This window comes from Centropristis striata, chromosome 9 (genome assembly GCF_030273125.1).
Source record: "Centropristis striata isolate RG_2023a ecotype Rhode Island chromosome 9, C.striata_1.0, whole genome shotgun sequence".
Lineage (NCBI taxonomy): Eukaryota > Metazoa > Chordata > Actinopteri > Perciformes > Serranidae > Centropristis > Centropristis striata.
Window position 1 is genome coordinate 3575384 of NC_081525.1, and position 27397 is coordinate 3602780.

Here is a 27397-nt window from a genome sequence, read left to right on the forward strand (position 1 = left end):
CATGTTGGTGGAATGTGAAGCATTTCGTCTAAAAGAGATTCAAGAAGCCAAACAAGAGTTTTAACCACGTTCATTTAACAATGTTTGACTTTAATTTGAGACACTTTGGACACTTAGTCCATCACACAGTTCTTCTGAGGAGCAGGTCTGAATCAGGATTTCTGTTCCGTTTGGTCCTGAAGAAGGACAAAGAACCTAAACTTGGCGACCGTTTGAGTTTCCCAGGTGTCTTGAACGCATCACGACTGCTTGGGTTCAGAGGGTGAAGCTCCGTCACGCTGAAGTTCAGGTGGACGTCTGAGCAGCTGGAATGTCGACGTAATAATATTAAGACACACAGATAAACCAAACCAGCACCTTCTGGTTTCAGTACGTTTGTGACGGCGGCGGGGATTCTTCTCCGTCAAACTTTCATTGTGGAATAAAGAGGAATTAATACCTGATGTCCGACTCGGCGCTGCGTTGAAGGCACTCCACGTCGTATCTGGTTTTGCGATAGAGACTGAAGTCGCACCAGCGGGTTGAATCCAGTGAAGCGGTCGAGAAATTAATAAAAACATTCCCACAGGAAAAACATCAACGCCTCAACCAGTTCACCGTCTTCCATCTTTTTTTTTTCATTTGAAGTCCTTAAAACCAGAAACCTGAGGCAGGCGGATTTGTTTGCATCTAGAAGGCCGTTTTTGGTTTCAGCTGTAGTGGATCACAAACTTATAAATAAAACCGTTCAGAGAGGCAACGCGAGAGACGAGACGAGCTAACATCGTGATTCACAAACCCGACACGACACGACAAGAGAAACAAAACAACATTCGTCAGATTGTAAAAAGCAGCAGAAGAACCGCCGAGTTCGCCAAGACACCAAAAACAAGTCAAAGTTCAGGAATGATTAAAATATTGCTACAATATTTGATTTGAATAAAACGTGATTGCATACATGGAAATAAAGAAATCAAAGAGGAATAGAATAAAATAAAAAAAAAGAGCATCTAAGGCCTAGAGACCAGCAAACCCGCTAAAACAGAATCCGTTCACATGTTTGTCGCTACAGTAACCAGCAGTACAAAACACTAACATAAAGGAAAACAACACCAATAAAATACACATAAAATAAGGATATATCTGAAATACATCAACAGTAAACCTTTTTCAACTGTAAACCTGCTCTTTGCCAATTTACAGAGGCATGATGGGAGATTTTTTTAAATTTTTTACATGTCAAAGTTGAGGTCATTCTGACTTCAGGAATAAGGCACAGGGATCATCTGAAGGCCGAACTAAGCCTTTCTTAACGTGGCCCAGACGGAGATCTGACAGCTCCAGGGTAAATACACGACTTCCCAAAAACCGCCAGAGCCGATAATTTAAAGACAGAAGCGTTACTTCATAGGGGAAACTTTAAGGGAGAGGATTAGGACCACAGGAGAACTGTGAAGCAGAGATTAAAGAAAGAATTCTGAGTTCATAAAGTCGGAATTTGAAGAACTTTAGTCAGTGATCCCAAGAAATAAACTTGTCTTTCATTCCAGAATTAAAGTCAAAAGGCAAGAGCGGCTAAAATGTAACAACTTCAAAACGAAGACACAAATAAACGACTGATCACAGTCTGAACTCCGACTACAATCTGAGGATTCAGGTTTGTTTTCCAAAAAATCCCCACAAACTGACTTTTTTCTTCGACTTCTGAGATTAAATCCCGAATTCTGACTTCCTTTCAGAACTCCACTGATCCTTAAACATGACCCTAATCCTCTTTAAAAGGCAAAGAACCTAAAAATGAATTTAAAAGAATAATTTAACATCACACCAGACTTCACGGTGGTTTCTGCAGACATGCGTTGGAATGATCGGAGTGTAGTGGACACCATCGAGTCGACGAGTCAGATGGTGGAGTCCGAGGCTCAGATGGAGGACTTGGAGAAGGAGACTCGCAGGTGGTGGTTCTCTCCCAGGTCGTGGTTGTGGAACTCGATGAGGGACTCGATGGCCTCCTCCACTGAGCCCATCTGGATCAGAGCCATCTTGTGGTCCTTCCTGAAAGAGAAACCAGCAGGTTGTCAGACTCTACACAGGTCACATGATGGAATATGATAAAGGGAAGAGATTTGAGACGAGGCATGAATTACTGGTTCAGGACAGGGCAATAGACAAAGGCTTCAGGGAAGGGATGAAGACAAGTACAGGGACTTTTGGGCAAGGGTGAAGGCTTCAACATAAGGAAAGCATGGGTACTTTTGGGGCAAGGATGAAGTCTTCGGGATATGGCAAGTACAGGGACTTTTGGGCAAGAATAAAGGCTTCGGGATATGGCAAGTACAGAGATTTTTGGGCAACGATGAATTCTTCAGGATATGGCAAGCACAGGGACTTTTGGGGCAAAGATGAATACATAAGGATATGGCAAGCACAGGGACTTTTGGGCTAGGATTAAGACTACGGGAAAAGGCAAGTACAGGGACTTTTGGGCAAGGATGAAGTCTTTGGGATATGGCAGGCACATGGACTTTTGGGAAAGGATAAAGACTACGGGATAAGGCAAGTATAGGGACATTTGGGGCAAGGATGAAGTCTTCAACATAAGGCAATTATGGGTACTTTTGGGGCAAGGATGAAGTCGTCAGGAAATGGCAAGTAAAGGGACTTTTGGGTCTTCGGAATATAGCAAGTACGTGGACTTTTGGGCACAGAAGAAGACTTTGAGATAAGGCAAATACAGGAACTTTTGGGCAAGGGCAAAGGCTTCATTGCTTTAGGGCAAGGGTGAAGCCCTAAGGACTATAGATCAATGGTGAAGACTTCAGGACTTTTGGGCCAGGGCAGGCACAGAGTCTTTGGGGCAAGTGCAGGAATAAGGGATTCAAGGGAAGGACTAACTGTTTGAGCCAAAATGAGGGCTTGAGAAAATGTCAAGACAGGTATAAGGACTTCTGGGGAAGTACAAAGGCTTGGAGGTAAAGACAAAGGAACAAGATGAAGGCGTCAGGATACTAAAAGAACAGGGAATTCAGTGCAAGAATGTGGGCTTCACTAAAACCTGAGAGATTCTGGATAGGGCAAATAGAAAAGGCAGGAACTTAAGGGTTAGGGTGAATGAAGCAAGAATAGCAGCTGCTTCAGAAGAAGGACGTGGGCTGCAGGGCGAGGAGGAGGAGCAAAGAAAAAGAAAATTCTGGCAAGCACAAAGACTTTAGGGTAAGGGGGCAGCTATAAATCAAATCAACTTTGTATCAATTAACACTGTCTTAAAGGGCTATATAAATAAAGTGCTGTACATGGTGGGACAGACCAACAATAAAAACAGAGCGAGTCTCAAGCTGGGTAAAAACCAGTAAATAAAAGTGGGTTTTAAAATTAATCTTAATTAAAAAAAAAACCCAAAGAACAAATAAAAACAAATAAAACAGAGCAAATGCTCATGTTAAGTTAAAAGCCAGTGAATAAAAATGGGTTTTACGATTTCTTTTAAAAGATAAAAGGTTGTAGGAGAAATGCTTCATGGCAAGAAAAACGCTCCAGAGAAATTGATGAAGGCTTCTACATAGACTGAAGGGTTTCAGTTACTTTAGGGAGAGGTCAAGCATCAATAAAGCTTTAAGAGCAGAGCCAGGAAACAAAAGACTCACTGGAAGAACTTGAAGGCCTTGACCATGGCTCCTGAGGAGGAAAACAGCATCTTGAGATCCTCCTCGACCACAGACGGGCTGCAAACACAAAGCAGTAAAATTAAAGTTCCTGGTACTTTCAGTCAGGTGTACTAAGTGTCCTCAGTTTGGACTGCAGGCGTTGAGGACGTTCTTGCTCCTGCAGCTGGACGACTTACGGGATGTTGGAGAGATGTAAGGTGGCGGAAGGCGGGAAGATGTTGGAGTAGTTTTTGGAGCCGGGCTTCTTGAAGCGGTGCAGCGGGGAGTTGCTGTAGTCTTTGGTCAGGCCCTGGTCCTCGTGGCCTTCACGGGGGAGCTGAACGCTCGTGTGTTTGGACGGCGTGATGCGCAGAGGCTTCCCGTGCAGCTGCTGGCCGCTCAGGTGGCTCATGGCTGCAGACAGACAGGTGACGAACTCAAGTTTCTCAATGGATAACAGAAGTAATTGCTTCATATTTCATTTTTCCTGAATTATGTGTTTATGGGTTTTTTAGTTGCTTGCCTCAACACATTTAAGGCGGGAAAGCATTACTGCATTTCTACCATTAAAACCGGGGCGCTGTTGCTTTATTCTACCATTAAAGCCGGGAAAGAGGATATGTCATTTTGTAGTATTTGTAGTTTTTTTTCCACCTATTTTCAGTCTCTTGGCCAATGAAATGCATCACAATACATGTAGGAGTGTCACAATGCATCATGAGACTTTTCCAGAACTTTGAAGTCATGGTGGAAGACGACTATAGTGGAGGGAGCTCAGATATAACAGCTATAAGCTCTCAAATACTTTTTGAATTTAATTTCTATCAGCAGAGGCTGAAAAATCTATTATTTAGTAGGAAGAGTTGACACTTCTGTTGAATTTACAGAAAAAAGGTTTTAGGGCAGGGGTCTCAAACTTGCGGCCCACGCACCAATTGTGGCCCTCACCTTGATATGAAAGTTTAATGTGAGTTTTATATGAATGGCACTTTAACGTGTTGTGTGTGGAAGGTCCCTTTAATTACTTTTTTTGGTAAAAACTTTTTAAAATAATTTTGTGTCTTTTTTGGGTCATTTTGTGTCTTTTTTAATAATTCTGTGTCTTTTTTGATAATTGAGTCTTTTTTGTGGTAATTCTGTGTATCTTTTGGTCATTTTGTGGCTTTTTGGTCATTTTGTCTTTTTTTAAGTAATTTAGTATTCTGTCAGTCAATTTGTGTCTTTTTTGGTCATTTTGTGTCTTTTTTGTGTCATTTTGTGTCTTTTTTAAAAATAATTTTGTGCCTTTTTTTGGTCATTTTGATACTGCCCCAAATGGCCCCCAGGTAATTTGAGTTTGAGACCCCTTTTTTAGGGGGTTATTTTAAAATCGCCCAGAGGTTTTCCAGGCATTTTTCCAGGCGTTTCAGGCCTAAATGGGTTAATATGGAAATGTTGGCTTTTCCTTCTTTTCCAGAACTTTGAAATCATGGCGGAAGACGACTATAGCGGAGGGAGCTCAGATATAACAGCTATAAGCTCTCAAATACTTTTTGAATTTAATTTCTATCTGCTACAGAGGCTGAAAAATCTATTATTAGTATGAAGCGTTGACACTTCTGTTGAATTTACAGAAAAACTTCAGGTTTTAGGGGCTTATTAGGTTTTACAGGCGTTTTAGGCCTAAATGGGTTAATATGGTATTTCTTCCAGCAAGTTTTAATTATTTAATTATCATATACAGTGTGTGTATGTGAGCGTGTGCAGTCGTTACCTAGCTGAGCCTGTGTGCAGTCAGACATCTGAACCAGAGCGTTCTCCTTCTTGTTGAAGAGAATCTTCACTCTCATCACGTCGCCATAAACACCTTAACACACAGCAGGAAGAGATTAAAGGTCACACACACACACATGTTGAACAGGAAGTCACACAACAATAATCTACTCAGCTGAGTATAAAACTGGTCTGACCGCAGCCTGCCAACACACTGACCCTTATTCTGATTAAACTGCTTGATAATAAGAGGCTGGGTGTAAAACCTGCAGGTGGAGCAGCAGTCCTCACAAACCAATTTGTGAATTTAATTTAGAAGGCAGCAGCTTCTGGGTGTTAAAACACAGGAAATGCAGTGAGGAAATTAAGGGTAAGGGTCAGAGAAAATTAAAATGGCAGATTCCACCGTGTAGGAGCTATGAATTATGGGAGTGTTGACCAGCAGCTGATTCAGCACTGAGGACATGCAAACTGAGAGAAACCCGGCATGCAAACTCAAAAACTTTACTGAAATCAGATGAAACACACAATAAATGCAGCTCGGATTAAAAACTGTCACTTTAAAACAACTGAAACAATATTTCTGAGAGTTTAAACTCTGCAGCTGAGCGTGTTTTGTTTGCTCACAGCTGTGAAACATGACTGAGGCTCCCTGTGGAGACACAAACAAGCACACCGAGACTCTCTGCAGCACAAAGTAGATTTGATATAAACTGTCAGAGTTTTCCTCAGTAACAGCAGAGTTCAGCAGCAGTTTATTGAATCTAAACAGTTTTACTTATCGGTTCTTTCTGCATTCAGAAACTGATTTTAACCTGATGAAATGTGGATTAAATAGGTTTCTGACTAGGGTTGTCAAAAGTATCGATACTCAAACGTTGTATCTGGATACAATACTCATTTTCAAAAGTATTGATTGAAAAGTCAACCTGCAACCAAACAGCAGCACACACAGCCGATTGTTGTTCTAATTGTTATTGTTTATTGCATTTATTTATTTTTTGCACTACCTCTGACCTGAAGCTTGTTATCATAGTTGCAGTTTCTTTTTGCATAACTGTTTATTATAAATATTTAACCTGTGGTTCTGTTCATTTTTACATGTTGCATTTTTCTTGTTAATAAAAATATTTCTGTTAAATTTTGGGGTCTTTGTTTTTATCCTGGTGGTAGGAAAATATTCCATATTCAGAAATAGGGTTTGTTTTGGACCAAGTCCACTAAAATCAATTAAAATGACCACACCGGGTTGCCTAATTGAGTCCTATTTTTCATGATCACTCTGGTTCAAACACTCACAGCTCTCTCCTTCTTTTAGTCACGTTGTTGTTGCACATTTATCAGTCTGAACTTGATCCACAACTGCCTGGTTTTATCTCACTGGTGTTGCATGAAAAGTGGCATGAAATAACTTCTCTTTTTAATTTGACACTTTATAAATAGAAGCCAAGAGTGCACACTTGGTAGTCCTATTTATATTTATGCAAACATTTAATGATACTTGCACACAAAAAACGGGGAGAAAAACTTTCCGTCTCTATAAAGTATATTCTTGCATGTTTTTGTGGTTAGTTGAGCTGCATAATTCTTGTTTTTGTTTGTAATATTAACTTTTGTGGCATATAACTTTACGGTTTAAGGTTTTGAACGATCTTTTTTTTTTTGAAGAGATATGAGTTATTGTTATTTTGTTTCCACTATTTGTAAATATTATCACTGTTGCACCTTTGAGTCCAGAATAATAAATTACACCATCATAGTATCCTCTGAGTACATTTGTGTTTTTTCCAATTTTTGAGCAGTTTGAACTTAAAAGAGAAGAACTTAAAACAGAACCAGACCCTGAGTCAGAACCAAGGGACTCTTTAAACTTTTAAATGTCATGTTTCATAGCTGTGAGAACAAAATAAAACTTAAAAACTGTTAAAATAGATGCTGCTGGGGGAGATAACGGGCGGCCTGTTTGTAATTTGGGTGAAATAAACCTTTATTCAGACATAAATATCATAAATCATCAATAATTGTTTGGATCAAACCTGAGAAACATATGTTCAGAATTATTATTATTCATCACTTTTTAAAACTTATTTTGAAAGACTGATTATAAAATAGAGCTTCCTGTAATCTGACAGCAGCAACTCTTAACTAATTTATTTGTTTATTTAAATGTTGATATTATTTTGAATCTGTAATAGTTTCTCTCTGTAGTTTTGGACTTTTTCAGAAGATTAAAATCTTTATTTTTAACGAGTTGTGTCTAAAAAAAACAACTTAAGAAAAGCTGCAAATATTGTGAATAAACTCAAATCAACACGCAGAATCTGACAAAACCAGCAGACACTCATCATTTCTTCATAAAAAAAAAAAAATTAAAAAAAAGGAAAAAAAAAAACAAACTTACTGAATAATTTCAAAATAAGAAGCTAGTGACAACATACCGAAGAGAATAAAGAGGCAGTGGGGCGTAACTCTCTTTAAAGACAGCAGAGAAGGCAGCGGAGGGACAGGACAGGTAAAGGTGGGAGGGCAGGACAGGTGGAGGGTCCGAGGCGTTTCCATGGCAACAAATTAAAAAAGGGGAGAAAAAAAAAAGACAGGTGAGGGGTCAATCAGAAGGTTAATTACCTTTGGAGAGGAGGGGTCAGATTACACATGACTGGACAGGTGTGTGTACAGGTGAGTGTGTGTGTGTGTGTGTGTGTGTGTGTGTGTGTGTGTGTGTGTGTGTGTGTGTGTGTGTGTGGACAACAGGGTTTAATGTGAAGTCATTAAAAACATTACAGGAAGTCAGAAGAATGAGACAAAAAAGGTAAAAACATCAGTGAGAACAGAACGTCCAGACAGCCAATCAGAGCCGACGTGTGACATCATCACATGCAAACTGACACATACAGGTGCATCTCAATAAATCAGAATATGATAGAAAAGTTTATTTACGTCTGATTAAATTCAAAAAGTGGAAATAACACATTATATAGATCCATTACACACAGAATGAAACATTTCATGTCTTCATTTATTTTATTTCTTCTAATTATAATGATTATGGCTTACATTTAATGAAGACCTAAAATTCTGTGTCTCATAAAAAATTGAATATTTCAAAAGACCAATTTTAAAAAGTATGTTTAATATGGAAATGTTGGCCCCTGAAAACTAGGTCTATGTGCAGTCAGTACTTGGTTGGGGCTGTTTGACTTGAACTACTGGAAATGGACTTTTCCATCATATTCTAATTTATTGACATGCACCTGTATCAAAAACTCTCCTACAACACATTAAAGTGTCAACAGTTGAAGGACAATTGTTTACATGAAGCTCAGAGTGAAGAAACCAAACCAGAGGAGACTGTTATTGTTCAGAATATGAATATTATAACTGATATCTGTTTGGAAGTTCTGCTGAAGACGTGATGTCCTTGAACACAACGTGCTGCTGCACCGAAACAGCTGGTTGATTGTTGTTGTTTTTTAAAGACGGTAAAAAAAAAAAAAAACAACTAGAGCCTGACAGATATATTGTTGGTGTTATCAAAGGTAAATCTGTGTGGAGGTAAATGGTGTTAGCTATTAATATAATATAATATAATATATGGCTATTAATATTTAGTCTGCACACAGAACAGTAACAATGTTTATTTAATGCCATATTTAATGCCATTTATTTTATTCCTATTTAATCCTTATTTTATCAGTTATAATTTATAGAATTGGCTGACAGTGTATAACAATGGAAAATTTTATTTCATAAAGTTTAATGTTTGAGAAAGTGGCTCTCTGGGTACATTTGCAGAGTGGTGAGGAAAAAAACAGATCAGTGCATAATCCACATAAAAAAAAGGCAGATTTTTATTCCAGCTCTAAAAAAATACTATATTAAAATAAAAATTAGTATCAGCATGTTTATATTTTGGTTGCGCTCTACAACAAACATATTTTGTGCATGTAAACGTAGAGGGTGGATTCTCTGCAGAAATAAAGCATCATTTCTGCTCTCCGCTTTTATTCATTCAGGAGATGTTTTATATTTTTTTCACATTTATGTGTGAATATTCTTTTTTTATTATTACTTTATTGCAGGTTATGAGATTAAATATTAGCAGCTTCATCACATTCAATTCATCCTGCCACATTTATGCATTTTTTACAAGAGACAGTGCCAAAACAATAAATAAATAAATAAGTAAATAAATATTCATGTTTAATTGTCTGCTTATTCAATTAATTATTTCATTGGGGAAAAGAAAAGAAAAGAGATTTTTTTTTTTTTTTTTAATAAATGTATGTGTGAATGTTCTTAAGGAAAAATGACATTAATATTTATCGTGATAACTTCTGGGACATCGCCTGACAAAAATAGTTATTGTGACAGGACCAGTCGTGTGTTTGTGCTACAAATTAACCACAGAGAGGACAGACAGAGGACAGACAGGGGGACTAACTTTGTGTGAGCTTTGTGGTCCTCTGTGTCTTTTATTTATTTGACTATGTTTATCTGTTTGATTGTATTGTTTTATTTATAGCATTTTAGATTTGTACACTTATTATTTATTGCTGATTGTTATATGGAAATGCTTGTTTTATTGTTGATTCTATGTACAGCACTTTGGACACGTTTTTGTTGTTTAAATGTGCTAAACAAATAAAGTGGATTGGACAGACAGACGGAGGACAGACGGAGGACAGACGGAGGACTCACCTCGGGGTTGAGGTTGCTGACCAGCAGGACAGAGACTCCAGCAGAGATGTGGGGAAAGCCGAGCCTGGTGGTCCCGGGGAGGGACAGGGAGGCCAGGGTCCCGGGCAGAGCGGGGACCAGCCCTGGGTAGTGGGCTGAAGAATATACAAATATTATATTTTAGACATTAGAATGAGTTCACAGGTGAATCTGACTGCAATTATCTGAATCTATGATAAAAGAAATAAAACGGAGCACAAAGGAAACAAATTGGTTTTTGTGTAATTTGGAGATTTGGGGAGTTCCTCAAGGTTCGTACGCTTTGAGTGGTCAAATTCAAGCGCTTTTCACAGACTTTCCAGGTTTATTTTCAAGCTTTTCCAGGACCTTACAACGGTTGTAAGTTGCATGTTTTAGATGAGTACTTACATGCTAAAAGGGGTAATTTCACTCAAGCATACCAACAGCGATGGTTTTACACTTTTAACAACCAAAAGTACAGTTTGCTAATCTCAATATTCAATTTAGTATTTTTTTCATTGAACATGTGATTATCTATAGTCAGATTGCAGGTGAAATACAGTAAGAATTTCAAGCATTTTCAAGAACTTTATCCAAAAGCAAAGCACTTTTTAAACCTTGAAAATACAACATTTAAATTTTCAAGGATTTCAAGCACCCATACGAACCCTGGTTCCTTTAATATTTTGTCCATTGTCTCATTAAATACCGTTCGTTAGGTCTTATTACAATAAACAACATGTAAGTGAAGCAGACAGACTGACCTGCAGGCTGCAGGTTGAAGGCGGGCTGGAAGGCGTGCGTGGCTCCGGCGTACGGTCCAGCAGAGATGATTCCTGGAGCTGCACAGAGAACATTTACTTTACATATTCATCTTCTTTATCAGAAATGTTTCATGTTATTTGTATTGAAAAGAAATGAGAGCTGAAAGACAGAGACGTGAGGAACGGCACATTAAACACGTTTTTAATCTTGTCTGACAATCCAACAGTTTCTAAATAGTTTTCATAAAGTTATAATAGCTGTAATACAGATTGTGTTAGACTTTTCCGTTCTGTCATTATCTATTATCAGTAATTTCCTTTTCTTATTTTAAGATATTAAATGGCAGTTAATTTTCATTTTTTTAATAATGAATATGAAGAAAATCTCACAGGCCATCATGCAGTTTTAAAGGCCGGGGGAGGAAAAGAAAAACGGTTTGGTGGTGATGTCACTTTTTTAATGTCAACACCATAACGCCTCAAAATAATGAACAGAGAAGAGGTGAAACGAGCTCGTCCTCCATCCTTCACAGCACCAATCCTCTTTATTTCACCTCGTTTACCAACTTCTTCACATTTACTCTCTTTAAAGACACTTACAGGACATTTTGCTATCGTGCCCAATTGATAATCCGTTAAAGAAGTTTCTTTCTAAAAAATATGCAACTAATTTGCATCAGACTATAATAAAGTCATTCTAAAATTTGACCCTTTTTGACAAAAAAAAATAAATAAAAAAATTAAAAATAAAAAAAAAACGACATACAACTTGTGACTTATTTTTTGGCCAATTTTCAGACATCCCATTATTTTGTGTTTTTCCGTCATTTATGGACAAACTATGTTCTGATATCTATCTATTGGTATGTGTTGTGTTGTGTGTGTTGTCTCCTCTATTTGTATCTTACCTATGTACTTGCTGTCTTTTATACTATTAATTTTTTTAGGGACTACGGATGCAAACTAGCAGCTTTACTATAATCCGGCATATTTACAAAGATGTTTATCGATGTTCATTAATGTGCACTGTCCCTATCCAAAAATAAAGTATTCATTCATTCATTCAAAAGATAATAATAAAATCATTTTTAGGAATTTTAAAATTTGACCTTTTTTTTCTGCATATTTTCTGTTTTTCTGTTATTAAAAGACAAACAATACAACTAATATGCATGAACAGACTATAAAAAAGTAATTTTTAGGCATTTTAGAAGAAAGCATATTTGAAGCTTTTCATTGAAATGAAATTATGACTGCAGAGATTTATTGCAACAATTCAAAAGTTTATGTAAAGTGACGTGTGTGTGTGTGTGTGTGTGTGTGTGTCTCACTGAAGGCGGTCATGGCCGGGTGCTCCATGGTGGGCTGGCTGTCCCCAGAGGGCAGGTCCGGCCTGGTGAAGTCGCGGCTCTTCTCGTTGTTGTATTTGACGTTGAGGCTGGTGAGTTTAGAGAAGCTGATCCTCAGAGTGCAGCAGCCGTTATAGATGTTCTGTCCATCCAGAGCCTGAGGACACAGACAGACAGAGGGACAGTCTGAGGTCAGACCTGGTTCAGGTGTGTGTGGCAGTGTGGGGACCAGCCGGGCGAGGGCCTCACCAGTTTGGCGGACTGTGCGGTGGCTCCGTCAGGATACTGCAGCAGCGCCTGGAACTGACTGTTCTTAGTGAAGACGATGATCCGCAGCACCGTGCCGAACTTACCGAAGATCTGAGGACAGGAAACACATCAGACTTTCAAAGTAAAAGTGAACTCAGAGAAAGCTCTTCTCTCAGGGACTCAAACACATCCAGTTGTTTTGTTGTTGTTGTTGTTTGCGTTTGTCTAATTCCTGTTATGTTAAGCGACTTTGAGTACCTTTAAAAGCGCTATAAAAATTGAATGTATTATTATTATTATTATTGTTGTTGTGTTGTTTACCTGGCAGAGGGCGTCCAGGGTGACGGGGTACACCAGGTTCTCCACCACCACCCTCAGCACGGTGCTCGGAGCCGCCACAGCTGCGTCCACATGAGTCGTGGTGAGGGCCCGCAGAGCAGCCTGGGCCCTCTGAGGGGAGGAGGGAGGAGGGTCAGCACACGCTAACACAGGCTAACAACAGCTAACTCATGCTAACAGATGCTAACAGATGCTAACGTACCTCCTGGTTGGGGGAGTTGTCCGTCTTCAGCTCCTTGTGGTTGGAGAACTGGACGTAGACCGGATGGTGTCTGATGATCGGCATCACTGTGGAGTAATAACCCACCATGTTCTGAGCCGCTTCCTCCGAGTTCATCTCTAAGAAGGCCTGCAGGGACATACAGGGGACATAGGACAGGTGAGGACAGGACAGGACAGGACACAAAGGACAGGACAGGTGAGGACAGGAAAGTTTGGGACATGCAAGTATTGGACAGTTGGGGACAGTTTTGGACAGGTAAATATGAGACAGGTTAGTATGAGGGGACAGTGTGGGGACATCTCCCTGTCGGAGTGACTGACCTGGTTTTTGGCTTTGAGCATGAGCAGGTTGGAGACGTCTCCGAAGGGCAGCCCGAGGCTGATGACCTCGGCCTCGGTGATGTCGTTGGGAAGCTTGCGGATGTGGATGACCCTGGACGGCAGCCCCGGACCTCTTATGTCACTTTTAAACTTCTTACTGTCGTTGCCATTGGCTGCAGAGGACAGGAAATGACATCATCATCAGCTGCACGTCAAGACCCTTTTATAACTCTTTTTAAAGAAACTCATTAATATCTCAATGTAAACAAATAAAAAATAATAATGTTTATGACATAATAAACAGTGAAGTTGATCAAATAAAGCATTCATTTTGTCTTTGTACAGTTTTTAATTGAATGTGTCATAAAGGATATTAAGAGTTTTCTGACCTGTGGTGCTCATGATATACGGGCCGTTGGAGACGCTGGAGAAAAGCTCGTCAGATCCTCTCTGAAACACAGTCAGGACACAGCAGCAGTCAGGAAACTAATCATCTGTCTAGAAAATGTCAGAAAAACGTCCCTGGTAAGTTCTCAGAGCTGCTGTGAACTCACAATGACTCACAAACATGTTTCATTTATCATCATGTGAAGAGGAACTAAAGCAGGAAACCTTCACATTACACATTGTTTAATTAATTCTGAAACATGACTTCAGATTAATTATGTTCGCCAACATGCGTGCGAACAGGCTGCAGCCACCAGAGGGCAGCAGAGAGAGACCAGACACAACATGCAGCATGTTCTTAATGTCCCTGATGTCCTCTAACTGGTCTGAGATCAGGCCTCAGGGGGTTCCTGTGGACTTAATAAAAAACAGATGGAGACATTCAGCTGACTGCAGACTTCTTCTTCTACTGTAAATAAAGACGGACGCTGTGTCTCAACAACATGGAGGTCTGAATATCCGGATACAGGCGATATCTGCCATCTTCAGCCAATTAATATCAGGACATCCTGATGTGGATTTTCAGAATTAAAGCCCTCTAAAATGGCCTTTATGAGCTGTAATTCCTTATGAATTCAGATTAGTTTACAGGAACAATCACACTGGTGGGTGATTCTCATGATGCCAGGCTTAGTTCTGTCTGTGAAGATTATAAGGACATACTTTATTAAACTAAACATATTTCACTTTTATATGAATGAATAATATAGCCACAATGAGGCACAATTCATTGTTTTGTGTCATTATATTTTCTATATTTTTGAATCACACATTCATTACTGTAATGCGTCCAGATAAAAATGTCCTGGTTTCCCCACACTTGCATACAATAAGTATTTAATAAACTTTATAAAAATAAATAATTTGTTTGAAAATGTATAATTTAACAGAATATAATCAAACATAATGGTTTTTAACAATTTATAAAGAACAAAATCTAAATGAAAATTGATGAGAAAAAATGGTTAAATGTTACGGTAATGATAGAATCGTTTGGCAAGCACTTAAATATGCTCAAGGGTAGCTGGTATCACCAAAATGTATTTTATTAAAATATACACATTTTTTAATGCAAAGAAGAAGAAAAAAAACATTTGTTGTTTTTTTTATTCAAAAATGTGTTACGGTAATGAATTTTGCTCAGAGTGTCTCCTTAAATTTTTTAAAATAGATTATAAATTCATATTAAACAGTGACTTTAGAGTGTATATGTTATAAAGGCTCAAAGTAAATATGTATTGAATGCTCTTGGATTTTTGCTATGAGCTGCACCATGTTCATGAGAATCACCCTGGTGATCATCTGCATTAAAGGGTTTAATCAAACACTTTTCTTATATTAAGAGAAAATATAAAAATAGTGAGAGAAATATAAAGTCTATTGCAGCACATCCTGATAAAACAGATATTTACAGTCTGTTCTGTTCCTGTGTGTGTCTGAAGGAACCTGATCAGCTCAGATCTTCTTTCAGCTCCTCACATGAATAATCCAGCAGAAACCCGAGTCTCCTCTGTGGATCTGATGTCTGACAGCTGCTGACTGACCAACCAACCACCAGCAGCAGCCCTCCACCCTCCACCTCCACCCACCTCCCTCAGGCTGCAGCAGGACAAAGAGCTGCAGAGGTCCATATCTGCTGTCTGTCTCCACACTCAGACTCAGAACATCCTGATAATCCAACATTTAACTGACGGGTTTAACCCTCTGGAGTCTCCAAAAGCTCCAAATAATCCAGACTTGTTGACTCCATCCAGACTAGAAAACAAAGCAGCGTGGAGCCCTACTGTACATTTACCTCTAAAGTTCTGGCTGTAAACTCCATGAGGCCAGTTTCAGTTTGATGATGATATACCAAGTAAAACTGGAGACAAGCTCAAATAGATTTAGTATCAAATGATAGAACTGGATGGAACCCTCTTATATGTTAGATTTGACACCTTTGTTCACATTTGCAACATTCAAAACTTTAACGAGCATGATAGTGTTTTGAAAGTTAAAAAAAAGATTCAAAATTACATTTTATGTTGGACGAAAGGACTAAAAAAAGAAACAAAATGACAATGAATGAAAAAAATGGACAAAATAGCCCAAGACTCCATAGAGTTAAACCAGAAAAACAGCTGTAAGAGTCCAGCTGGAGGCCTTCATCATCATCATCATCACTGAGGTGCCGTTGAGCAAGGCACCTAACCCCCTCACTGCTCCCAGCACGGTGTGTTCAATGGTGTTTGCAGTGTGGGTTAAATGCAGTTTCAGTGTGTTTGAGTGCAAAGTAAATCTTAATCTTCCTCGTCACGAACCGCCAGCGCATCACGATTTATATAAAAATATCTAGTTGTGATTATTTTAGCTGATATTGTCACAATGCGATTTATGCAATTTGATAGAATCATAAATTTTGTATCCTTTTCCCAAAAAACAATATTAAAATGATCATGATGTGATTGTTAATGACGATCTGAACCAAACAAAGATCAGGACAAGAGAAGAACCTTTTTTTTCCGGTACATTACTCAAATGTTTATTAAAAAAAACTGAATGTTCTCAACTCAATCATTCAGCTCACACACTGTAATAAACATCTCCTGCTTCAGACAGATGTTCTCAGGTATTAAACAGCGTCTGACAGATTTAACGTGAACTCTGAAGAACCAACGTGATTCAGTCAAAACCATTAAAAGAAGTTCGGTACCAAACCAGCATCAAGAAGTCTCTGCAGCTTCACAGAACAAATGTTTCATCTTCCTGCAATTCAGATATTTCACTCGCCCATATAGTCAACTGTGCAGCTCTACAACAACCCAAATTACCAAAAGAAAGTTGTGAAAAACACAATAAAAACAGTATGCAATAATTGGTAAATCCTTGAAAAATCCTTAAAAAATAAAAAAGATAATTCTCCGTTTTCTCCTCTTTGTCAGATGCTCAGAATCTTTCATAAGGTTCTGACGGTCGGACAGAACAAGACGTCTCGTTGCATTATTCCAGATCAGATCTGGCAACAGTCCCGTCCTCCTGAATGAAGGTAGCGTGTGCCAGTAGGACGGGTGATGAAACGCTCCAGGACAACGACAAAACTATAAAATTATCCGTCAACAACAACAGATGAGCCGTTTATTTTCCACAGACCACAACCAGCAGGTCCAGCTGACCTCAGACCAGCTGGTTTATAATCAGAATCAGTTTCTGGGTGAATGTAAACAAACTAGAGGAAGTCAGAGCCCTGACGTGTCCCTGCAACAGGTCCGAGTGTTCAGGTGGTTTCAGACGCCTGAGGAGGAACCAGATGCTGCTCCTCCTCCACATCACAGCCGCTCTGCCTTCATGTGGTTTTGGCTCAGATTCTGGTTCTGGTCCTAAAACCAGCGGCTCACATTCCTCTGTTTGGTATGCGTCCGGGACCGCTCTGCAGCCGGACGCATACCAAACAGAGGAATGTGGAGCAGAAGACACAGAACGAGTGAAGAAGAAGGAGAAGAACCAGTCCAGATCTGATCGGGTCACATTCACAGTTAGAACCAGTTTATCTACATCAGGGTTCTGTTAGAACAAACTGGTGCTGGTCCACAAATCCTGCTGGATTAAAAGTCGAAGCCAATCGGAGGATCTCCAGTCAAATATTTTTTTAGTTTACTGAACTTAAAAGCAATTAAAAAGCAGGTTTTATAAAGAATGACATCATCACGGTGTGTAGATTCATCGTGTTTTGGATTAAAAAGTAGCATCTTATTTTAAATTCCAAATAAAATAACAAATGAATAAATATTACTCAGTCAAAGTCCTGGAAACAAGACGGGCTCTGGGTTTGTTTTTAAAATCATCTGGGCATAAAAACCTCAAAATAATAACAATAATACCTCATCCACCTTCACAGATGAAAGGGTTTCCATTTATTGTGACATTATTTTGTCATCATTAGTTCGTTCTGTAGACTGTAAAAGTAAGTGTGTTTGGGAAAAGATCAAATTAGTTCAAACGACTTGTTTTTCTAAAACAAATAAGGCTTCTGCAGCTTTTTAAACTGCAGTTATTAGGATAACCGGACCGCTTACTAAGTCTCAGTTAATTAGAAGAAAGTGACATTATTCCCAACAACCCACCAGCAGCTTTAAAAGTATGTTTTCTTTTTTTTTTTAAATCCAATATTTGTGATAATTGTTGTCACTTGGAAAGGTGTTGTGTATATAAATTCTATTTTATTACAATTTCAAAAAAGAATTTGTCAAAGAGTTTCAACTTGTTTTTTTCTGTTTTTCTGATTTCTGTCATTCTAACTGTGTTATTCTGCACAAAGACATGTTGGAGTTGTTCCCACTTCTAGTCATGATTGTGCTGATTCCACAGAGCTGCAGGACTTGATGCAAGATGACAGGAAGTGATGTCATTCATTAAAGCTTCAAACTAGGTTTTAAATCCATCAGTGATCCATCAGTGAGTTTCTCTTTAACAAAAACATTTTAGGGATCTCTTAAAAACTCATAATCACATATAGATCAATATTAAATATCCAGAACAGGAACTCTCTTTCATTCATTCACTCTGATGTTCAGCACTTCATACTAATGCTCCCTTCAGAATAAAAGCCCTCTGGGGAGGATATACTGCCTCGTCGACTACAGGAAGACTTTTAATGCAAAACATGACATTTAGAGTCCAGGTCATCGATCAGCTGATCGGTGCTCTGAGTGGACAGACTGGTTCCTGCTGGTTTGTTCAGGTTCAGAGCTGAAGACACAGGAAGTGAACAGCTGATAGTCCCGTTTCCTCCGACACTTCCTCGTACCAAACTCACGACTCCGGAAACACCAGATTAAAATCGCCATTTCTGTTTCTATTAAATTATCGATCATCTGCGTGTTCACACATGATGTGTTCGAGGACCGTTGGAAAGATCACGTGAAGTTTAAGTTTGAAAAGTTTAAAAAAAAAAACATTCAACATTGACATTCCCAGGTCATGTAAGATCAAAGATATGATAATAACATAAGACAATAATAATAATATGCAATTTTGCACATAGGTTTTTTTTCCTGTTAGCTGCAACTCTTCAAAAACAAACTAAGCCTAAAAATATACATGTTTTTATGGGACTTTTTTTGTATATAGTTTTATTATGTTTAAAGTTTTCCTTTTTATATGTTCATATATGCATCCTATGTTTACATTTTCAAGTTCCAAAACAGTTCATTGAGCATATTTGTGGTTTATATTATAGTAGATAGTATCATTTTTCAACTCGGATTTCATGATTTTTGTGTATTTTTGGGCTCAATATGTTGAAAAAGTAGGTTAAAATGAGAAAATAATTGTCAGATCATACAGGTGAAGAAAAATGGACACCAAATATGGGTATAGTAAACATTTCTCATGTGGTACATGAAGGGCAAAATCAAAAGTATTCAAAAACGGCTCAGACCCCAGAGGGTTAAAACTAAAACTGACAATAACGCCGTTTTTTCTTCTTCTTTCTACGATAATCTGTGCATTTCAGGTGATTTTTAAAACAACACACACAATGCAAACCTGCCAACAGGTTTCCACTGAAGGAAACCAAAAGGTCAAAACCGAGTTGGTAAGTGTTGATGTCGAGCCGGATCAGTTATCTGCAAGTTCTCCCCTTTAAAATCGTACCGGCATCAAAAACCCCGGTTGGTTCAAATGCTCCTTTAAGTCATCTCATCAGTCGTTCTGGTCTCAGATTTCATTTGTCATTAATCATTTTTCATGCTGAATTAATTACTTCCAAGGAACTCATGGGCACGTCTCTGGAAACACGAGATTTAAAGTGCTAGTTTTTCTTGTGCATGTGCACACATGATCTGTTCGAGGACCGTTGGAAAGTTAAAACTGACAATAACGGGTGTTTTTTTTCTTCTTTTCTTTCTACAATAAACCCTGCATTTTGTATTTTGGGGGATTTTTCAAGGACGGCAACCAAAGGCCAGGAGTTGGTTGGCAACTGTAAACGTATCGTAGAAGAATGAAAACAAGTTTGGTTGTGGCGGAAAAGGGCTTAACATCTATTGTCCCTTTTAATGTATTAATAATAGGCACATTCAGTGAGGACGGAACAAAAACACTCTGTTAAACTCGTCTAGCCGTCATATGATGACACAAAAGTGATTGAAGTACCGATCTCCATCTGCAGCTGAGAACTTGATCAGGACGGATTATTTTGGCTTTTCTAAAACAGGGTTCGTACTAGCAGTGGTCAAATTCAAGCATTTTTCAAGGACTTTCAAGGTAAATTTTCAAGCTTTTCCAGTATCTTACACCTGTTGTAAACTGCATGTTTTAGACGAGTAATTACATACTAAAAAGGGGAGATTTCACTGAACCATACCAACAGAGATGGTTTTACACTTTTAGGAGGAATGGTCTTCATTTCAGATAGGCTACTCATTATTTTAACATGTGATTATCTATAGTCTATAGATGGATATAGTCAGATTGCAAGAGAAATACAGGAAGAATTTCAAGCATTTACAAGCACTTTATCCAAAATCCAAGCACTTTTTAAACCTTGAAAATACAACATTTAAATTTAAGCATTTTCAAGGACTTCAAGCACCCGTACGAACGTTGTAAAAGAAAAATCACGTTGCATGAGGCAAGATCAGCTGTGTGACGTTATATGATGAACTGGATTCACAGCTGAGACGCTCATTTATGGGTTGCTGGTTTGAACATTTGTTTTTTAAGGTAAGGTAGATTGGCTGATTTGTGAACTTGGTTGCATCTCTGTTAGGGTTGTCAAAAGTATCGACACTCAAAAAAGTATTGATACTAAAACGTTGTATCCGGATACGATACTCATTTTCAAAAGTATCGATGAAAAGTGTTATTTTCTCTCTTGACTTCCCAGAATGCAGCAGAGAAAAGTCGACTTATCAAGCTTGCCTAATATTGTGCACAGCATCCAGAATATTGTTCTAATTGTTATTGTTTATTGTATTTATTTATTTTCTGCACTACCTCAGACCTGAAGCTTGTTACCATAGTTGCAGTTTCTTTTTGCACAACTTTTTATTATAAATATTTAACCTGTGGTTCTGTTCATTTTTACATGTTGCATTTTTCTTGTTAATAAAAATATTTCTGTTAAATTTTGGGGTCTTTGTTTTTATCCTGGTGGTATCGAAAATGGAATCGAGTATCGAATATTTTCCTGAGTATCGGTATCAAGTTAAAAATCTTCGTATCGTGACAACCCTACTGTCTGATGATGCTGCAAACAACCAACAACAAGTGAGGAGAGAAAGCCTGGACTATTAGTGGACAAAGAGCATAAATGAACAGACGGATCTACTTTAGAGTTAAATGTGAGGAGAATTAGCAGGATTTATAGTGAACGGGCCAAACGGTGTAAAGAATGTGATAATAACCTGATTATCCTCAGACTGTAGAGGAATGTGACCAAACCACCGCTAACCGTTATAACACGTTTATAACCTCAACACTACGACTCTGATCGGTCCCAGATGATGTTCAGAGACGTTCACAGCAGAACACAAACCAACAGAGAGGAAGAGGAGGAGGAGGAGGAGGAGGAGGAGGAGGGAGCAGAGGTGCCTACCTTAGTACCAACTGTTATATCTTGGTGGACACTGCTGTGAAGAGAAGACAGCGTGTTAGAAGCAGCCGGGAGAAAAAACCCAAAACAACAAAGCCAACAAATGAGGTTAAAGCCTGAGCAGACGGAGCGAGGGGCAGAGGAACCCAGCAGAGAGGTCAAAGGGCAAACAGCTGATTGTTATGTCACTTTCTGTCTGTCTGGATCCAAACCTGCAGCCTGGCTTGATGCGTTCACTGTCATCACGTCAAAGCTGGAGGGGATCTGTTAAACTTAACGAGATGTGGAAACAGCTCGGCCCGTCCCCATAATAATTAATTATGATTATTATTAATTACGCCAAGACTTTTTACATTGGCACGCTGCATATTAAACTGAATATCTTTAGGTTTTAGACTGACCAAAGAAAAAATAATACATTTAAAGAAATCACCTGTGACATACATTACATCCCTTTCTTGCCCATGTTTATATTATATCTTTTTTTAAGTTTTTAAATTTACTTGCCTATGTTTATATTGTATATTTTTATATTTTAAATATATATTTTTTTAATGTTTCACTGCTTTTTGGAGTCTGCTTTTAATCTCATTGTACATGTTTATAGTGACAATAAAGGCATTCTATTCTACATTTTTCACAAGTATGTGATATTTCATAAACGATTAATCAAGAAACTAATTGTCCGATAAATAGATAATGAAAACTACTTGCAGCCCTATAATATATGTCATCCCGTCCAGATTAATAACAGTACAGACAGGAGCAGGGTAATTGTGTCTGACCTCGATATCTCCTGTTGTGTTTCCTGCAGGTTTGTTTACTGAATAATGCCACAAACACTTTCACCATCATGATCTGTGATAGACAGCAGCTTTAACCAGCTGTTAATACACCCGGACACAGCAACCAGGCCTAGTGAACAGGAAAAATTAATAATTTCTGGATCAAGATATCATCTAACAGAAATAGTTATCGTGAGATTCTCATAGACTTAACTAGAATTCACCAAACCCATGATTCCATCAGAAGTTATATTTTATGGTCATGGACGGATTGAACTTTTTTTCCCAGCAGTGAAGGCTCCATTGTTTTAACTATTGAGTATTTATTGGTGAAGATCAACAGAACTCTGACAACTTTCATTTACATTTTTAAATCCTTCTTTAATAGGATCGACTACAGTGTGATATAATAACTGATATTTGTTTGATGGAACGTGCCACATCGATCGCTGATCCTGCTTTTGATTTCTATGTTTTTTTAGTTCACAATTGAAATTGTGAAACTTTTAGTTTACAGTGAGCAGAGATCGAGAGTCCCAACAAATATATGTAAAACACTAAAATGTCCCAGTTTTTACTTCAAGTATATTGAGGATATTTTAATTTTCTTTTCATGTGTGAATATTCTTAAGAATCAAAAGTTTTATTGCTGTTTTAAAAAGGGATTTCTGGCATTTGTTCCCATTATTTTATCATGATATCAGCGGCATAAATTGGTCATAAAAATTGCAATACTATAATTTATCACAATCATTTAAGGGACATTATCGTGACAGATTACCGGACTGAATGATTTAAATTCTGATAGTGAAACGAGTGATTTCCAGGGGAAAATGTATCCCTCGTTTTTTTACAGACAATGTTGGTTTTTGGCCCAACAGGTGACGCTGTAATTGCAGCATTTGGTCACTTTGGGGCTCGTTTAAACATTTAGACACTAACGATAAACCTGGATTCACAAGAGAAAATGCAGAGTTGGGAGTCAGAATGGCGACGAGTTTCTCAGCTAATTGGTGACAACTCTTGGCACAAAATGTGAACGTTATTAACTGTCAAATATCAGAGAAAAACAAGACGTGTGACTTTGAGCTGAATACGTCTGTGGTTGCTTGTAGTAACTTGGTTTGAGAAAAACAAATGTGCAATTAAAAACCTAATGTTACCCGCTCTGTTCGTGTTTCTAACAGCTACCGATGGATTGATAATATTTGCTTTTTTTGCAGCATAAATTGTTCTTACAACTACAATAATAATATTGTTTAGCGCAATCATTTCTGGGACAATATATGGTCTAACAGAGATGGTGATCGTGACTCACAGCAGCTTAAAAGAAGAAAATAATATTATATTCAGTGGGGAAAACACAGAGACAGTAAAGAGACAGCAGGTCCAACCACACTCAACATCTGAGACAAATAATAATACGTTTATAAAGACAACAAGCAGGAAATAAAACAGACGAGCTGGATAATTATTTAAGTTAATACAAAACTCGGAAAACAAAAGATTGGAGGGAATAAACATTTTTCTATCTTTCATATTAAAATGATCGTTTGTTGTGCACCCACTGTGGAGCAGGATTCACTCTGTGATGATATTTAATAATTAAACTGATGTGAAAATATATCCGTGAGAAGAGGAAGTCAATAATTAAAGCCTCCGGACAGTATTACTTCCTGTTTAGTGTTTTCCCAACCAAACAGCTTACTCAGCAGTTTGGAAAACAGCGATATGATGATGAAATAAGAGTTTTCAGACCACAGATGAGATGAGAAGCAGCATCGACTATCTCGCTCTCTCGGCCAGTCGTTCTCCTCTTCAGCGCCTCCTCGCGGCGAGGAGGAGCAGCGCTGCACGCCTCCATACGACACACAGCAGGAGGGACACAGGTCTTGCTGAGGGACGCTGTTTTTGGTGAACTTTTGGAGGGTTTCAGCGTCTACCAGCAGCGCTCAGAAACATCTATCCGTCCTGCTGTGCGCCGTCAGAAAGAGACGCTGCAGCTTGATAACGCTGCACTCATCATGTGTTCATCTTTAAAAACAGGCAGCGTTTGGTCAAAACAGTCCCTTTTTATTTAATCAATCAATAACTGAAGCTGAATCACATGCTGGGACTCACAGAGATCAATAAACACTAAAAATGAGTCCCTGATAACAGGCTGAAATCTGGAATTTAATTTGTGTTTTGATGCATAATAATAAATATAGTGAGAGAAAATAAAAAAAGAAGGTGTCGCCACAGTTACGGGACAAATAAAACAGACTTTTGGAGAACAAAAATATTGTAGAAATATTATAAAATACGTCCAACACATCTGTCTTTAAAGACGACTAAAAGGAATTACAGACGGGGGAAATAAAACAATTCCAGGATGGAACAAAAGGAGAAATGCTCAACATAAAGCGTGTTCAGAGGACAGGCACGTGTACTCAGGACAGGTAGGCGTACGTGTCTCAGAGTTGGAGGTAAAAGGAGAAACCGGCTGGTCGGGCTGCAGAAGTCGACCCCTCGGGGCCTGAATGAGCCCTGACAGAGCACAAATATTCACCGGAGGAACCCGAACGCCTCGCAGCAGGCAGCTAACAGCAGCTTTAGCATATTCATCAGTGGACACGACCTCGCGGTCTGCAGAGGCGTGGTAAACAAACAGGTCAATAACAACAAATAGATCATTAATCAGGAAAAAACAAACATGTCCGTTTCCCCTCAACAGTTTTAACACCAACAGGAAGTGTAAACAGCTGCAGAACAGACAGGTCGCTCTCATGTTTCCTCCCTTTGACAACAACTCAGACCAGTTCTGACTCTCAGTGACTTCCACACAAATACAACATTTTAAATAAATTATGTTTGAGATTTAGAACTTAATTCAACCTACACTGAGCATGAAGAAAAGCATTTAATCTAAATAGCACATGTTAACAACATTTTAGCACCAGTTGTTTCCTCTCTGCAAAAAAAAAAAAAAAGAACATGACACCAAACTCCATGTGAGATATTGTCAAGTTTGAGTTTTCTCCCATAAAATCCAAACCACGAACCTAATAAAACATGATCTTTACACCTTGAACTATTCAACTGGAAACACTTTAATTCGGCACACATGCAACACAGAATTTCTCATTAATTCTTGATAAAAACTACAGTTTAAAAGTGACTTGTTTAGTGGTTAAAATTGGCTTCAATTTCGGCCTTCAGTCTGAATTACCCAGTTTTGTCATTTGACATCCGAGTATGACTTACCTCCATTTATTCTCGTGATAAAACTGAACTCCATATGAAATATGGTCAATTTAAAGTTCTCTTCCAAATTCCCAACACAATAAACCTGATAAAGAATGGCTGTTATAGTCAAACTAATCAACTAGAAACACTCTTCAATTCGGCACACATGCAACACAGAATTTTGCTTAAATTCTTAATGAAACTACAGTTTTTAAAGTGACTACATTTGTTGCAAACGCTCAGTTAAGCCAGCTTTAAATCCGGCCTCCAGTTTGAATAACACCCAAATAATTAGAATTATTACTATTGTTAAAATTATGTGATTACACCGCTTCACCAACATCTGGGCACACGTTACTTCCGTTTGATCCGAAGCACATAGGAAATATTGTCAATTTAAAGTTCTCTTCCAATTTCTCAAAACAATAAACCTAATAGAGCATGGTTATTATACTTAAACTAATCAACTAGAAACACTCTTCAAATCGGCACACATGCAACACAGAATGTATCATTATTCTTAACGACACTACGGTTTTATAATTATATTATGACAACGCTTCCCCAACATCTGGGCACCTCTTACTTCCGTTTGATCGGAAGGAAGTAAAATTGAACTCCATATAAAATATCGTCAATTTAAAGTTCTCTTCCTCATCCTCAAATAAACAAACCGATCTTATTATGACTTTTGTACTTTAAACTAATCAACTAGAAACACTCTTCAATTCGGCACACATGCAACACAGAACTTTAATATTTTTTTAATGAAACTACAGTTTTATAAGTGACTGAACACTTAGTTAAGCCAGCTTTAATTCCGGCCTGCAGTTTTAACATTACCCAAATAATTAGAATTATTAATATTATTCAAATTATGTGATTAAACCGCTTCCCCAACATCTGGGCACCATTTACTTCCGTTTGATCCGCATCAATAAAAATTGAACTCCATATAAAATACTGTCAATTTAAAGTTCTCGTCTTCATCCTCAAATAAATAAACCGATCACATCATGACTTTTGTGTTTAAACTAATCAACTTGAGTAGTTCTTCCATTCGGCACACATTAAACTCTTTCAACTGCAACAATTTAGACAAAATATGAACTTTTACAGAGAGAGTCTGTCCGGCAAAACAGCCTCAGTGGGCGTGAGAACCTCGCGAAGCTGCACTGCAAGTTAAAGCACGTCACTAAGTGGCTCTCACACACATTTATTGACCGATCAGATGTTATGGACCCGGCTAAGTGTTGGATAAATGTGTTCCTGCAGGTAAACAAGGCCACGGGTAGATATGAGGTGGTGTGGATGGAGTTTGGTGCGGAGCTGGCCCGTCCCGAGGCTAACGCTCTGCAGCTAACGCGGCTAGCTTCCTGCTAAAACACAAACTTCAGCGACAGTTAAACGAACAACAAGAACACCAGCGGCTCCGTGGAGGGACACGGTGTGGCGCCGTGTGTGTGTTGCTGCTGTCAGGTGTCGGTAAAACAGAGAGAAAGCACATTAGATATGCGGGAACACGGAGCAGAACTCACCCGTCCATTGCACAACACGGAACTGCGGAGCAACAGGTTCCAGCCACAAACACCAGCCTCCGCTCATATACACCGACAAAATGGCGTCCGGCCCGGAGGAGCTCCCTGATTGGACGGTCGGCTCAACTTGTGGGCGTTCCAGACCGGAGCCGGGCGCTGATTGGCCGGTTGGTCGCCGAGAGCAACAACAAAGAGCTGAAATTCCAAAGATCAGAGATTGTTTGTGGAGAAGATGATCCACTCAGAGCGGGAAAACCGACACGGGGTTTCTGTCCCGGGAAGTGGGCGTTGTCCCGATAAAACACAACAACGCGTTCACAAAAAAACAGTCCCGGGACTTCAGGGACAAGCAATTATTTAACCCTCTGATGTCCGCGACAATAAAAAAATATTTAGTAAAATATAAATTTCCGCTTTAATCTTTAACCAACATCATTTCTCAACCAAAGGTTCAATTATTTTCTAAATTTTAACCCTTTAAATGCCAGTTTACACAGTGCCACTGTTGT

At 38.6% G+C, this 27397-nt stretch overlaps 1 protein-coding gene across 2 annotated transcripts; it reads right to left on the reverse strand.

Moving 5' to 3' along the window:
• Positions 1 to 606: 606 nt before the first annotated feature.
• On the reverse strand, positions 607 to 26911 carry LOC131977428 (polypyrimidine tract-binding protein 1-like). 2 transcript variants are annotated; one of them, XM_059340722.1, is made up of 15 exons: positions 26889 to 26911; positions 21341 to 21374; positions 13707 to 13767; positions 13318 to 13490; positions 12977 to 13123; positions 12757 to 12885; positions 12436 to 12546; positions 12169 to 12343; positions 10838 to 10915; positions 10074 to 10207; positions 7814 to 7847; positions 5377 to 5469; positions 3821 to 4037; positions 3624 to 3701; positions 607 to 2034 (listed from the first exon to the last, which is right to left on the reverse strand). In XM_059340722.1, the coding sequence occupies exons 1-15, from the start codon at positions 26894 to 26896 to the stop codon at positions 1902 to 1904; spliced, it is 1605 nt and encodes a 534-aa protein (XP_059196705.1). In that variant the 5' UTR covers positions 26897 to 26911; the 3' UTR covers positions 607 to 1901. The 2 variants fall into 2 exon arrangements, with proteins under 2 accessions (XP_059196705.1, XP_059196706.1); XM_059340723.1 differs by lacking the exon at positions 21341 to 21374 and having other exon boundaries at positions 26889 to 26907.
• Between the last annotated feature and the right edge of the window lie 486 nt (positions 26912 to 27397).